At 42.0% G+C, this 14,091-nt stretch overlaps 1 protein-coding gene across 4 annotated transcripts in view; it reads left to right on the top strand.

Annotated features, from left to right (window-relative positions):
• The window catches only part of vps4a (vacuolar protein sorting 4 homolog A), a 123,495-nt gene that overhangs the window by 20,294 nt on the left and 89,110 nt on the right, over nucleotides 1–14,091 (top strand). For all 4 annotated transcript variants that reach the window (XM_088377796.1, XM_088377797.1, XM_088377794.1 and 1 more), the window contains 2 exons: nucleotides 2,128–2,284; nucleotides 12,657–12,805. In XM_088377796.1, coding sequence (XP_088233922.1) covers nucleotides 2,128–2,284; nucleotides 12,657–12,805 — 306 coding nt within the window. The remainder of the gene's footprint in view (nucleotides 1–2,127; nucleotides 2,285–12,656; nucleotides 12,806–14,091) is intronic.

Genomic DNA, 14,091 nt, shown 5'->3' with positions numbered 1-14,091 from the left:
GACTATCACTCTACGACAAAGCCACGTGAAAAAGTCATTAGGCAGTCAGGAACTACCATTGGCTAAAACGATAGATGTCTTGGAATCAACTTGAAAAAAGGGGTATGTATTCTCATAGGTTGACTTATTCTAATAGAGCTGATGTTAGAATGATTACCCCTGTAACTTTGCTTGTAGAGGGGGGCACCGATTCAAATTTGCTACACTTGGTGAATATACCTCCAAAAAGACAGAAAAAGTAAAGCGATGCTGCCATGAATGTAGGCGTTAGAGTCGATGTACCACTGTTTATTTATACACTCACTGTATATGAATAACAAAAGTTTCACTTGATTATTGGTGAATATTTTTGTCTATGTATACCTCCGATTGTGACTTAAATGGCCCTTATTTTTCCATAATAAGACATATTATCACATTCTAAACTGTCATAGGTAGTCGTCTACTGTATCCAGCTATTATTACAGTAGGGATAATTAAAACAAGAAATCTTATTTGAGTGACGGTGATTTGATTCTCTGTAGCTAAGCCCAGGCTTATGTTCAAACTGACTAGCACAGGGGTCCCCAACCCCCGGGTCCGTGGGACACTTGGTACCGGGCCACAAAGCCGCACAAAAAAAAAATATATATATATATATATAATTTTTATCGCCGATCAATTAATTCAGGTCAAGACGCTCGTCCCGATCACGTGACATGTTTCCCCTGTCGAGCCCGCAAAGCTAGCAAAAATGAGTAAGAATTTATTTTGAAAAATATAAAGAAAATTGGCGATTCTCTCCCAATTACATCCGTCGGTTCAGGTCAAGACGCTCGTCTCGGTCATGTGGCATGTCACTTCAGTCGAGCCTGCGAAGCAAGCAAATATGAGCAAGAAACAGAGATGTTTGGAAAGCTTCTTGGGAAAGGGAAAAAAGCGCAATGAGGAGTCAGAAGAAGAAGAGGCTACAACTTCTAAGAAAAGGAAAGCTGTATTTAAAAGAGAATTTCTGGAGTCCTACTTAAAATATGGATTTATCGCCACAGGTGCCAAGCCCACTGCATAATATGTGGCGACAGGCTAGCTAACGAGGCAATGAAGCCTTCAAAACTGCTTCAGCACATGGAGACCAAGCATCCTGTATTAAAAGAAAATCCTTAACCACTTCGGGTGTCCGATGGGTGCCTAGATGGGACCGGCTTGTTTCTGAGACACAAGCTCAGTGCTCCCACTAATTCAACGTAATTGTGAGTTTTATTTTTATGTCATTTATACTTGTTTTTATGCCAGTCGTATCATTTTATTTCATCGTATTTATGTATTTATTATAAATTTATTATTTATTTATACAAATGTATTATTTATATAAAGGGCGGTCCGCGAAAATATTTCTGACACGTAACCGGTCCATGGCGCAAAAAAGGTTGGGGACCACTGGACAAGCACATTGGCTTTCATAAACAAAAATACTTCTTGTTCTGTTTTATGAAGACTTCATTGGTGAGACATTAGGCAGGTGAACACGTGGTGTCGAAAATATAATATTCAGAAAAGCTTCCGCCACTTTGTGTGTCCATCTTTGCATTCGCTTTTTGTCCATCCGGAAATATTGCAAATAGTGAGGACAGGTACAGCACAACTAGTAAAGTGTACACTCGCAATTAGCTTATGAAGGATACTGATGACAAAACAGCCAACCGATCAGCGATATTCAGCACAGCCCACTCCCTCAAAGCAGGTAGGTACAAGTACCTCGAATCAAGTGGCCTGGAAGTACTGGGTAGACCCTGGTCGAACCCTCCAGAACAGGAGCCCTTTTTGTGTGCGTGAGCAAACTACCAGGGTACAAAGAGAAGCTTGAGAATTGATTCCTGCAGGCTGAAAGCCCATTGTGTCTGTTTTTTCTAGGGTTACCATCATTCCAGTCCAGGCCTATGTCAAAATTTGTTTTGAGTTGTAAATAATTAAGTTGAACAACAATTTAAATGTGATATCTGATTTTCATAAATTTTCATTAAATTATTTATCATTTCTTTTGTTAGGTTATTTTTATGAACATGGTGACACCCCCCCCCCCCCCCCCCCTCCAAATAACAGCTTAGTACCAACAATAATGTGTACATTCGCATTTGTGTACAATCGCAGGTAAACGGACGCCATGGAGGGGCATCCTGCTGTTTGGTCCACCAGGAACAGGGAAGTCATACCTGGCCAAGGCTGTTGCAACTGAGGCCAACAACTCCACTTTCTTCTCTGTCTCCTCTTCAGACCTTATGTCAAAGTGGCTGGGAGAAAGTGAGAAGTAGGTTTACTTTTTTGCCAGGGTGATCTGACTGACTCCATTTTCTGAACTTATTGGTTTGGTGCAATTTTAAAGTTCAATTTGCTAGTTAGCGCAAAGTTAACTCCAGGCATACAACAAGTGATTAAATTCCCCAACCCCTGGTCTGTGGGTCACTTGGTACTGGGCCGCCAAGCCGCACAGAAATTTTTTTTTTTTTTTTTTTTTTATCGACGAGCAATTAATTCAGGTCAAGACGCTCGTCCCGGTCACGTGACATGTTTCCCCAGTCGAGCCCGCAAAGCTAGCAAAAATTAGTAAGAATTTCATCCATCCATCCATTTTCTGTACTGTTTGTCCCCACGGGGGTCGCGGGCGTGCTGGAGCCTATCCCAGCGGTCATCGGACAGTAGGCGGGAGACACCCTGAACCGGTTGCCAGCCAGTCGCAGGGCACACAGAGACAAACAACCATCCGCACTCACACTCACACCAAGGGGCAATATTTGACACGTTGGGGGCCACTGCCTTAGATGGCCGAGGATTATTTATTTACGTATTTATTTATTATTCATTCATTTGAGCAGGATCAATGCACATTAATGAACATCAGTATAAAAACAAATGTAAATATGCCGGATTATAGCAACAAAACTAGTTTTCATCCGTAGTCCCCAGGCAGGCCAGTACATATATAAATATGCTCATACATATGAATACATAAGAAAGAAAATATAACATGCAAAATGAGTAACACAAGGAAAATGTAAGGAGTCTAGTGGTCACAAGACTTTTGTTTTCAGCCATAGTTTTGAGGTGAGTTCTAAAGCTGATCAGTGTAGAGCTCTCCTGGATATGCAGAGGAAGACTGTTTCAGATGCTTGCGGGCTAACCGTGATGTATGGTGGGAATTACTTAAGATGTTGAGTCAAATATTTGATAAAATTTCACATCGTATGTTGAAAAATTTGTATGTTTAAGCAATCATATGAAGAGGTTTGACTGTATTGATCCTTGCACCTCACCAAAAGAGACATCCAAGACCGAGGATTTTACACTGTCAATTTGTACACGTAGTTTTCTTGAGGATGAGTATGATTTAAGAAAAATTGAAACAATTAAAAATTATCAACATCTCTGAAAAATATTCCTTCAATCTAATTAAGGTTCCCAGGACTTCATTAAACCATTTCTCGTCTGTCTGCTCCTCGCTTCTCCCTGACCCTCACCCAACTACCAGTTCTACTGGTAATATGTTGTACCAGTTCTTTTAACTTTCGGAAAATACTACCTACAGTGGGGCAAAAAATTTAGTTGGCCACCAATTATGCAGGTTCTCCCACTTGAAAGACGAGCGATGCCTGTAATTTTCATCATAAGTACACTTAAACCATGAGAGACCAAATGAAAAAAAAATCCAGAAAATAACATTGTCCGATTTTTAAAGTATTTATCAGACAGGCCTGGACATGCAGGGGCACACGTCTGTCACTCCAGGATTTGAGTACCTGGCGACGTAGTGTGTTACTGATAGTTGTTAGAGATTTGCTCACTCCAACTTATTTTGCAAGAACCACACGGGAGACAAGCAAGTTCTTTTAGAGTTCACACGTTGAAGGAGTGAAGTCTGAACCCTCGTTCCTGCGAGGGGATATTTATTAAGAGAAACAGAGTGGGGGTTTGGGTAAACTGGCTAAAGCCCTTGTCCTCTAGTCTAAACATGTCAGGGGATGTTTTACGACCTTGTGATAAGGAGGACAAGGTAAGGTATTTATTACCTGTTGCATTCCAACATAATCCTATGATAAAGATAACCTGGAAAACCCTAACATCTCCCTCCTGTTTTATCATATGATTATGCTACCCCAAATAACAAAGACAAGTAAGAAAAAAACCACGTATATATGTATAATGAAGAAAGAAGAATAGGAAAAATAAAAAACAACAAACAATGTTAGCAACACTTTCCAGTGAAGATGAGGCATTACCTTAATACCCCAGATCAAACTTATTGTGTAAGCGAAAAACCTGCTGGCCAGATGTTATTAGCAGGAAAATTCTTACACGGTCCCTTTGGCCTAGGCGACCAGAATGCTATCAATAAAAAAGAAAAAGAAAAACACAGAAACAGTACATCATTGTATCCATCACGTGCGAAGCATATTTGATGGTCAAATCAACAAGTTTCCGTAACACATGCTCAACAGAACAGCATCTACGCAATCCACGTCTCATTATCATCATCACATCTGTCACGTCTAAGAAGTTGTATATGTGCTCGTGTTTTCGTCAGCTGATGATGTTCTAGTCTGTAGGTGAGGTCTGGCGCACACACTCGTGTCCAGTTGGCGGGCAGCATCGGATAAACCTTGTGACCACAGAGCCACCAGCCATTCTGTATGAAGTATGTTCTGTTCGATGGTGTAGCCATGTTGGTTGGAGAGCCCTTACACCTTGAAAACGGCTCTCTCATCCTGGCACACAGCGGTGATGTCCAAAGCTCCCATCCAGTTTCCTTCTGGAGAGCAGTCGTCGTTAATGCATTTGTGGGTTCTGCAACCTTGGAAGCAACATGTGTCGTCAGCAAGACTTGGAATGGTCCCTCCCGTCGTGGCTGGCCCAGTTCCTTCTTTTGATGACCTCGATGTAGACCCAGTCTCCTGGATTGATGGGGTTGTCGACCTTTGAGGAGGAAAGATCAAGCGGCAGTAAATTTGTCTTTAACACAGTTTGAGCGTCCTGATCATATAATCTGCCAAGGACTGCTCTTCATCTGTTGTTTGCAACTCTCGTAGTCAATTGTCGTACCCATTTAACTGGCAAATAGGAGTGTTTGCGGGAAGAGTTTGAACACTTCCTAATGATTCCCTTTAACCAAAAACTATTTATGACAGGGGCGTTCCCATTTATTGCCTCCTGGTTTAAAAGAGATTGTCTCACCCATGCCTTCTTTCTCCTCACACGCTCGCACCCACACAGGGTGTGAACACACACACACAGACATAGGGATTCTAATCCATCTCTCATGTAGCTTCTTTTGATAGAATCTCCTATTGGTAACTGTATAGCAGACGTTTTAGCATATAATCCCATACTCTGCTCTCTCACTTCTACTTTTTCATGTCGGTGCAGTCGTAGGTGGCCCCTATTGCAGTCATTGTCTTGTTAACTGTCGCCTTGTGACTCCTATGCATGATTGTGTGAATGTCAAAAATTGAACGTACCTAACTTTCTGACCATCCGACCTCCACTGTGGTACAAAAAACCTTACTATTGTATTGAGTAGGTACATTGAGCAACCTAGCTTCCTCCTGACTGCCAAATGTCCTGTTCTAAAATTTATATAACTCGACCTCTACGTCTTAAGCTTGATGAGCCAAAATATCAGATCTTGCTCTTGTTTCCTACCGTTTTAGCCAATTTGTTTTATCCAAATCCGTTCAATCTCTGACTATAATGCTTTTCTCTGTAGCCCTGCGTATTTTTCAAATTTTTATTTATTTATTTATCAAATCTCCTCAGTTCTGTCAAACTCAGTGCACAATGAACCTCCCTTCCACTTTGAACCAAGCTTCACCAAATTTGGTAACGCCGTAGCAAGGAGTGCGATTTGGTTGTCGGACACTCCAAGTCCATATCTTTTTGCCGCACTTCACCCTCTCAAGTTGGTGTTCTTTTGTTGTTGCTTCTGAGCGACCCCATCCATCTCTCTTGAATGAGTCCATTGTTCAAATGAGTCAATTTTCATCATTGTGAGTTCCTCCGCTTTTCACTGTCTTTTCTCGTCCCCGAGGATGTTGTCTGTCCTCCGGAGTGTACTTGTCCCCCTCCAAGCACAGGAGTCTTTTCTTGTCCTTTGCCAAAGGTCAAAGGTGCTTCAGAGCCAGGCACCATTTTGTAGTTGTTCACGGCTGCAGGCGAAGTCTCGGATTGGGTTTCAGGGACCCTGACACTGAGAACGACAGGCTGGGACGTCAAACTTGTAAGACTATCTCCAAATGTAGCTGCTTCCATCAATTTGCTGGTAACATTTATTTACCAAACTTCAAATTCTCCTAATAACAGCCGTCTCGTTTTTATATCGTAAATCCTGCAACTCATCCTATGTTTTGAGCTACATTTTATCTATAGTTCCAATTTAATCGGACAGTATGTTATCTTCAGTATCATTATTGAAAATCAACTCATCGAGGTCTGCGTTCCACATCAAGCCCTGATCTGTATGTCTTGACCTCTCACATGTTATTGTCATGCTTGCTCAAAAATGTGACTTAGAGTATGGTGCTGTGAATTCTCAATCTCCCCAATGAAATTGGATCCCACCTCGTAGTTCTTATCGTTCTCATGTTCCTGTTAGCCTGCAATTGTCCAAATCAAAAATGTTTTCTTTTAACTGTCTTTCTTTTGAACCTCTAAATCTCTCGTTTTGCTAACCTATCTACACCAGAACAAAAAATTTACCACAGTATAACACCAAATGTATTCGAAAATTCATTGTCATAAAGTGTTGTATTTTTACTATCTTCCACTATCTGTCCTACTCACTCCCTCCTTTTGAGGCTTGGCAACGCCCATGCCTCACACCTTGACAAACTTTTTGGGAGAATGTGTTCTGTACTACATACGATTCCATCATCATTTAGTTTGACTTCCTTTCCAAAACGCTTCTCAATTTCTCAGTTCACACCTTCAACATGTGTTACTGGTTCTCCAGTTTTTTCTCTAGTTAATTATCAATCCAAAAGCTACGTGTTTCTTTCTAACATTCAACCTGCTCAAAATCACTCTTTCATCAAAGTCGCTCTACTAATTTTCTATAGTAGTCGCCAACGACTTCAACCATTCAACCTCTCATTCAGGCAATCATTCATCAATGCTCATCATATGCATCTCACACAGTCTCCAAAAAAGAGCCATACTATCACATTGGTCCCAATTCATCCAAGCTCACCACACAACATTCATATATCATTTTCAACTCAGGTTACCTGGTAGAACAATCCACCAATTCAATAAAAACTTAACTAAAACAAACAACTGGCAAATTGATCTGAATTTTTCTTTGTTTTTAAATTTGAAGAACTCAATCTCTCAGATTTAGCTTGCATTTAGAAGTTTGTATAATCTTATAACACAACCAATCAATTATTCCTATTAAATGTAGCATTGCAAAATCTTAAATTCACAATTTAGCTCCTTCCAATTCCTGAAAGCATGTTCTGTTTTCTCATGTGGGCTTGACACTTAACATGCACTAGTGTGGATTAGTTTCTGCTCGCAAACAGACTTCTCTCTTTTCCTCTCATTTTTTTTTTGTCAAATTGTTTCTGTTCTGCGGTGTATATTGAATAGACAACAGTCTAGCAAATTTCTTTATACTAAAAGTTTAGCCAATCTTCATCAATTTAACACATACGCACACACATGCACAGCTCTCGCGTGCGGAAGGTAGGTCTCAGCAACAATGATTCGTCACAGGCTGGCCATTTCCTGTGGTCGATCATGAGCTGGTCCCTCCCATGCACACGAGGACAGCACATTCTAATTTTATTTATTTATCTTCTAGAAGCAAGTTGCATTTCTTTACCACTTGATTTGCATATTTTAACTTTAGTGTAACACAAATTGATCTCTAGTCATTTGTAATTTGCCACCTTATTATTATTGTTATTATTATTAAACTCCTCTTGCCCCTCGCTTGAGCCGCGGTTTGAGCTGCGGCGTTGCACCCGCTCACAGGGGCCTTATTGTGTCCTGGTCTGACGAACACTTATGACCTCATCAGTTTTCATCTTTCTAGCTTTTGTCTCTTGAATTTGTTCTCATCTCTTTGTGAAGATTTCAACCACACTCTAGCACTTCTACTACTTCTTCCACATTTCAAATTTTCTTGTACTCCATACATTTTCTTCCACTTCAGCATGTATTGCATACAATTAAGAAATCTACTTGCCATGAACTTCTCATCTCAAAGAAGAGCAGAGCAAGAGATTTACTGTTCTTATTTCCCATCTTAATTTTAGTAGTTTAAGGTTTTACAATTTTTCTTTTTTCAATTTTTTTTTCTTTGAGGATCCTCAATGCAGGTTTAAATTGACCTTTCAACAAATTACTAGCCTGTATTAATGCCGTGGATCAATGCTAGAACTGCTATTTAGTCAATTTATCCTACCAGTCACACATTCAATCACACAAACTCCAGCGCTTTTTTAGGCCTATCCAGGGATAAGGCAAAACCCTCCCAAACAGCTTTGGAAAAACGGACAAAAGAAAAAATCTACGCCCTTCTTCAATAAAGAAAAAATCTACGCCCTTCTTCAATTAAGAAAAAGAAGCTCTGTTTTTCTTAGCCCGTTTCTTCCACTGGGACTTGAACCCAAGCTATTCTTTGGCTTGGAAAAACATACAAAGAAAAATCTACGCCCTTCTTTGATTAACAAAAAAGAAGCTCTGTGTTTCTTAGCACGTTCCTTCCACTGGGACTCTAACCCAAGCCAGATCCCTCAGCTCGGAAAAACAGACAAAGAAGAGTCTACACACTTCTTCGATGAACGAAAAAGAAGCTCTGCTTTTCTTAGCCTGTTTCTTCCACTGGGACTCGAACCCATGCTGGCTCTCGTGCACCTCTACGTGTTACGCGTTTAACAACACAACACAACTTCAGGCCTTTAACTTACTTGTCCCCTGGTTCGTTACACTGCCGGGTCCCGTCAATCCACCTCTGTCAGACGAAGGCAGACCTAAGATGCTGGCCCGGCGAAGAATTCTCTTCCCAGGACTTTCTTCTCCAGGTCCTCCTAATGGACACTGGCTTGTCGACAATGCAGCACGTCCTCCTTCGTCAGCCAGATAGCGGGTATGAGGGATCCCGGGTTTCGGCACCAAAATGTTAGAGATTTGCTCACTCCAACTTATTTTGCAAGAACCACACGGGAGACAAGCAAGTTCTTTTAGACACCTGCAGGTGGAGAGTTCACACGTTGAAGGAGTGAAGTCTGAACCCTCGTTCCTGCGAGGGGATATTTATTAAGAGAAACAGAGTGGGGGTTTGGGTAAACTGGCTAAAGCCCTTGTCCTCTAGTCTAAACATGTCAGGGGATGTTTTACGACCTTGTGATAAGGAGGACAAGGTAAGGTATTTATTACCTGTTGCATTCCAACATAATCCTATGATAAAGATAACCTGGAAAACCCTAAAAATAGTAGTCTTTGTTAATTTGGTCCCAACTCTCTGTAGGTCATTCACTAGGCCTCCCCGTGTGGTTCTGGGATTCTTGTTCACCGTTCTTGTTTGACCCTACGGGATGAGATCTTACGTAGAGCCCCCGATCGAGGCCATCATTGATCAAATAATTATTTTCCACCATAATTTGCAAGTAAATTCTTTAAAAATCAGACAATGTGATTTTCTGCATTTTTTTTCCATTTTGTCTCTCATAGTGGAAGTGTATCTATGATAAAAATTACAGCTGTCTCTCATCTTGTAAGTGGGAGAACTTGCACAACTGGTGGCTGACAAATACTTTTTTGCCCCACTGTACCGAAGCACAGAAAGGAACTTGTGAATTAAAAGTGAGCAGTGGTCCTGGACTTGATGGGGTTGAAGTCATTTTCTCAAGCTAGCTGCCAATGTCATAATGTACCCTCTTGCTGATTTATTTAACCTGTCATTGGTCACCAGTCAATTACCACTTGTATGGAAATATGCACTTATTACTCCTGTCCATAAAAGTGATGACTGCAATAAGCTATTGGTTCTTGGGGACTTCAACGCCAGAGTAGGGACAGTCCATCAGACCTGGGAAGGAATCATTGGCTAGCATGGCATTGGCAAGTGCACGAGCAAGTCGTGCACTGCACATGACCTTATCACCAACATCATATTCTGGCTACCCACCCGTACGTAACAAGACGTCATGGATGCACCCTTGCTCTAAGCATTGGCATTCCATCGATTACACCATCACCAGGAAGAGGGATGGCTAGGATTGGCCAAGGCTATGTGTGGTGCTGACTGCTGGACTGATCACCGGCTCATCATGTCCAAGCTCAAACGCCGTTTCCTGCCTGTGAGAAGACCCCCAAGGTCAAAAGACTGTGAAGAGACTGAACATCTCCAAGTTGAAGAGCAGCAAGGTCAGCTGCCTCTGAACACATTGAACCTGCTACCCGTCGTAACCAAGATTGGTTTGACGAAAATGAGGACGGGATATAGGCGCTGTGTTGGGTCTAAATACGATTAGACATTAAATCACTCGCTGGAATGAAGAGGAGAAGACAACCAGAACAGGTTTACTCGCGAGGAGAACGATAGAGAAAGCAATCTCAGTTACAACCTCCATCAGTTCTGAGTCCTTACTCCACGTGCCCCTCTTTTCAATGTTATGGTTGCCCTGGTTACAGAGGTGTTGCTACACTAAAGGGAGGGGGGATTGTGTCTGTAGCAACGCTGATTAGCAAAAGAATATAGTGTGGTGTGAATTACCACTTCGTTGTTGGCTCGTGACCCCCCGCAGAGGCCGTCCCCAGCCGTCTTCCCTCACAGTTGGCTGACTCGTCGTCGACTGTGATCAAATACCTTGAAGCACGTTGATTGCCGCTTTGCTGTGGAACAAATGCAACTAGACCTTTGCTAACTTTATCTACTTGGTAAATTAACACATAATAATAATAAGTAACTTGACCTAAACACTTCAACACACATTAAGCAAACGTGAGGTAACCGGTATGCAGTTCCTTAAACAAACATTGAGTAAATATGGGATAACTTTTATGCAACTACTTCGAACTGTATGTAACCTTTAACAAAGAAAAACAGGTCTGATAAACTACAATCTATGAACCAAACCTATATCTAAATGAAAAGGAATGAAGTTCCTGTGAATCAAACAAAGCCCATGTCACCTATGCAAATAAGCCCTGCTCATTGTTAGTGAAGGCCTCTTACGGGAACCAAAACACACAGACAACATAAGGACAGGAAGGATACAAATGGCTGACAGGGATCAAAAGACATCCCTATCACTAAAAAGGAAGAACCTAGATAAAAGGAAAGATAAACTCGTAAAGGCGAGGCCTCCAGGTCTGGCAGGCCAAAGCTTCACTTAAAATTATTCCAACACGCTGCTTGCAGAGAAACAATTCCTTCGAGCGCATCAGATCAACCCATCCTCACGAGGATGCCTTCAGAAATGCATAAAGAAAAATCCAGAAGAAGCTACGCGAGATGCAGGACAACTGGTTCAGCACCAAGGCAGATTAAATCCAGGGCTACGCTGTCAGCCACGATTCCAAACGTATTTTTACGACGCGCTGAAGGTGGTGTACGGACATCAGTCCTCCGGATCCTCGCCCCTCCTCAATGCAGATAGGACCCAGTTGCTGATTGAGAAGAAGCAGATACTGGAGAGATGGGCTGAACATATCAAAAGCCTGCTCAACAACCTAACCTCAGTCAACGACCAAGCCATAGACAACCTGCCTCAAATAGAACCCTACCTTGACCGTGAAACCCTCCCCGCTGAAGAAGTCAGAAAGGCTGTCAAGCAACTTTCCTGTAGCAAAGCACCAGGATCCGACGGAATCCCTGCTGAAGTGTACAAGGCAGGAGGCCCTGCTATGATACAGAAACTGACTCTGCTCTTCCAGTCCATGTGGCATGAGGAAAATATCCCACAACAGTTAGGGGATGCCAGTGTCATCCACATCTACAAAAGGAAGGGTAACCGCCAGTCTTGCAACAACCACAGAGGCATCTCCCTTCTGTGTGCGTGTGTGCGCTCGTGTGTGTGCGCGCGCGTGCATATATATCTCTGTGTGCGTAGCCATGTGTGTCTGTCTGTCTGTCTGTCTGTCTGTGTGTGTCTGTGTGTGTGATTTTAAGAAAACTTAATTACCCCAAGTGTCACGCCTTTGGCTGCTGCCCAGCTCACACAGCACCCGACCCATTTGGCCCCTCCCACAGGTGGTGAGCCCATCGGAGGGGGGGACCCACGTCCTTTTGGGATGGGCCCAGCCAGATCCCATGGGTGCAAGCCCACCAGGCCCTCACCAATGTGCCCCACCTCCAGACCTGCCTCTAAATGGGGGCCCCAGTGACTTGCGTCTGGGCAAGGAAAACAATCCAGCGTCTGGGCTGCCTGTCCATTCCTATAAAAAAGGCTGAAATATTGTGCAGTTTAGATTTTTTTTAAAGTAAATAGATATGTAAAGTGATTTTCTTTTCCCTTACATCCTACTTTCTGTTTCACACATCTACTGTGGCAAACATGTTTTTTGTCGTTTTTACCATCTTTCTAAGTAGCGCTTTCGGCATGAAGCCCTCCTGGTATTTTACTTTTGTTTCCATTTCTTTCTTATTTTTTAATTATTATTATTATTATCATTATTTTTAGACTTGTCAAGAACCTGTTTGATCTGGCCAGGCAGCACAAACCTTCCATCATCTTCATCGATGAGGTGGACTCTCTGTGTGGCTCCAGAAATGAAAACGAGAGTGAAGCTGCCCGCCGCATTAAGACAGAGTTCCTGGTCCAAATGCAAGGTGAGCAGAAGCTGTACAAACATCAAGTTAACTGACAAGCAGTTATGGCAGCAATGTGTCAAATCAGTACTACACTATCGCGACAGTTTGGGAGACTACAGATGAACCTTCTATAGCTACAAATGTATCCATTCACAACAAGTAACCCGAAAGTCTTGGAGTCAAAATTGATTAATCAATAACAATTGATTATCAAATTAATCGCCAGCTATTTTAATAATCGAGTATTACCGTATTTTTCACACCAAAAGGCGCACTGGATGATAAGGCACACCCTCATTGAATTTTTTATTTTAGAAACGATTCCATATAAAGGGCGCACCAGAGTAAAAGGCGCATAAAATAGAAGCTATACTGCAACAAACTGAGGTTGATAAGGGTTGCGCTATGCATCCACTAGCCAATAACCAATGAGCCCTCTGTTAACAATCGCGTTTCTCAAACTAGCTCCTAAAAATGATCAGAACTGACTAAAGTGCGATCTAACGCATTGGTACTGCTTACCTACGTTTCCCTCCCATATCGATAAGTAAATTTACTCGAAACATTAACAGAGCAGCCTATTTTGACATGAAATAGCCTCATGCGTATAGCAGCTATTACTATAGCATTAGCCACCCGCAAACTCCCATGAGCCTCAGCTCACAGACTCCCATGAGCCTCAGCAAAGTGTAAACAATCGCGTTTCTCAAACGATCTCCTATAAAATGATCGGAACTAACTAAAGTTCGATCTAACGCATTGGTACTGCTTACCTTCCATATCGATCCGTAAATTTACTCGAAACATTAACAGCAGCCTATTTTGACATGAAATAGTCTCGTATATATAGAAGCTATCATTATAGCATTAGCCACCCGCAAACTACCATCAGCCTCAGCTCGCAGAATCCCATGAGCCTCAGCAAAGTGTAAACAATCGCGTTTCTCAAACGATCTCCTATAAAATGATCGGAACTGACTAAATTTCGATCTAACACATTGCTACTGCTTACCTGTGTTTCCCTTCCATATCAATCCGTAAATTTACTCGAAATATTAACAGAACAGCCTATTTTGACATGAAATAGCCTCGTGCGTATATCAGCTATCATTATAGCATTAGCCACCCGCAAACTCCCATGAGCCTCAGCTCACAGTTTCCCATGAGCCTCAGCAAAGTGTAAACAATCGCGTTTCTCAAATGATCTCCTATAAAATGATCAGAACTGAATAAACTTCGATCTAACACATTGGTACTGCTTACCTATGTTTCCCTTCCATAGTGATTCGTAAATTTACTCAAAA

This window comes from Syngnathus floridae, chromosome 6, assembly GCF_059516105.1.
Source record: "Syngnathus floridae isolate MCC-2025c chromosome 6, RoL_Sflo_1.0, whole genome shotgun sequence".
Classification (NCBI taxonomy): Eukaryota; Metazoa; Chordata; class Actinopteri; order Syngnathiformes; family Syngnathidae; genus Syngnathus; species Syngnathus floridae.
This window is presented reverse-complemented; position numbering and strand designations above follow the sequence as displayed.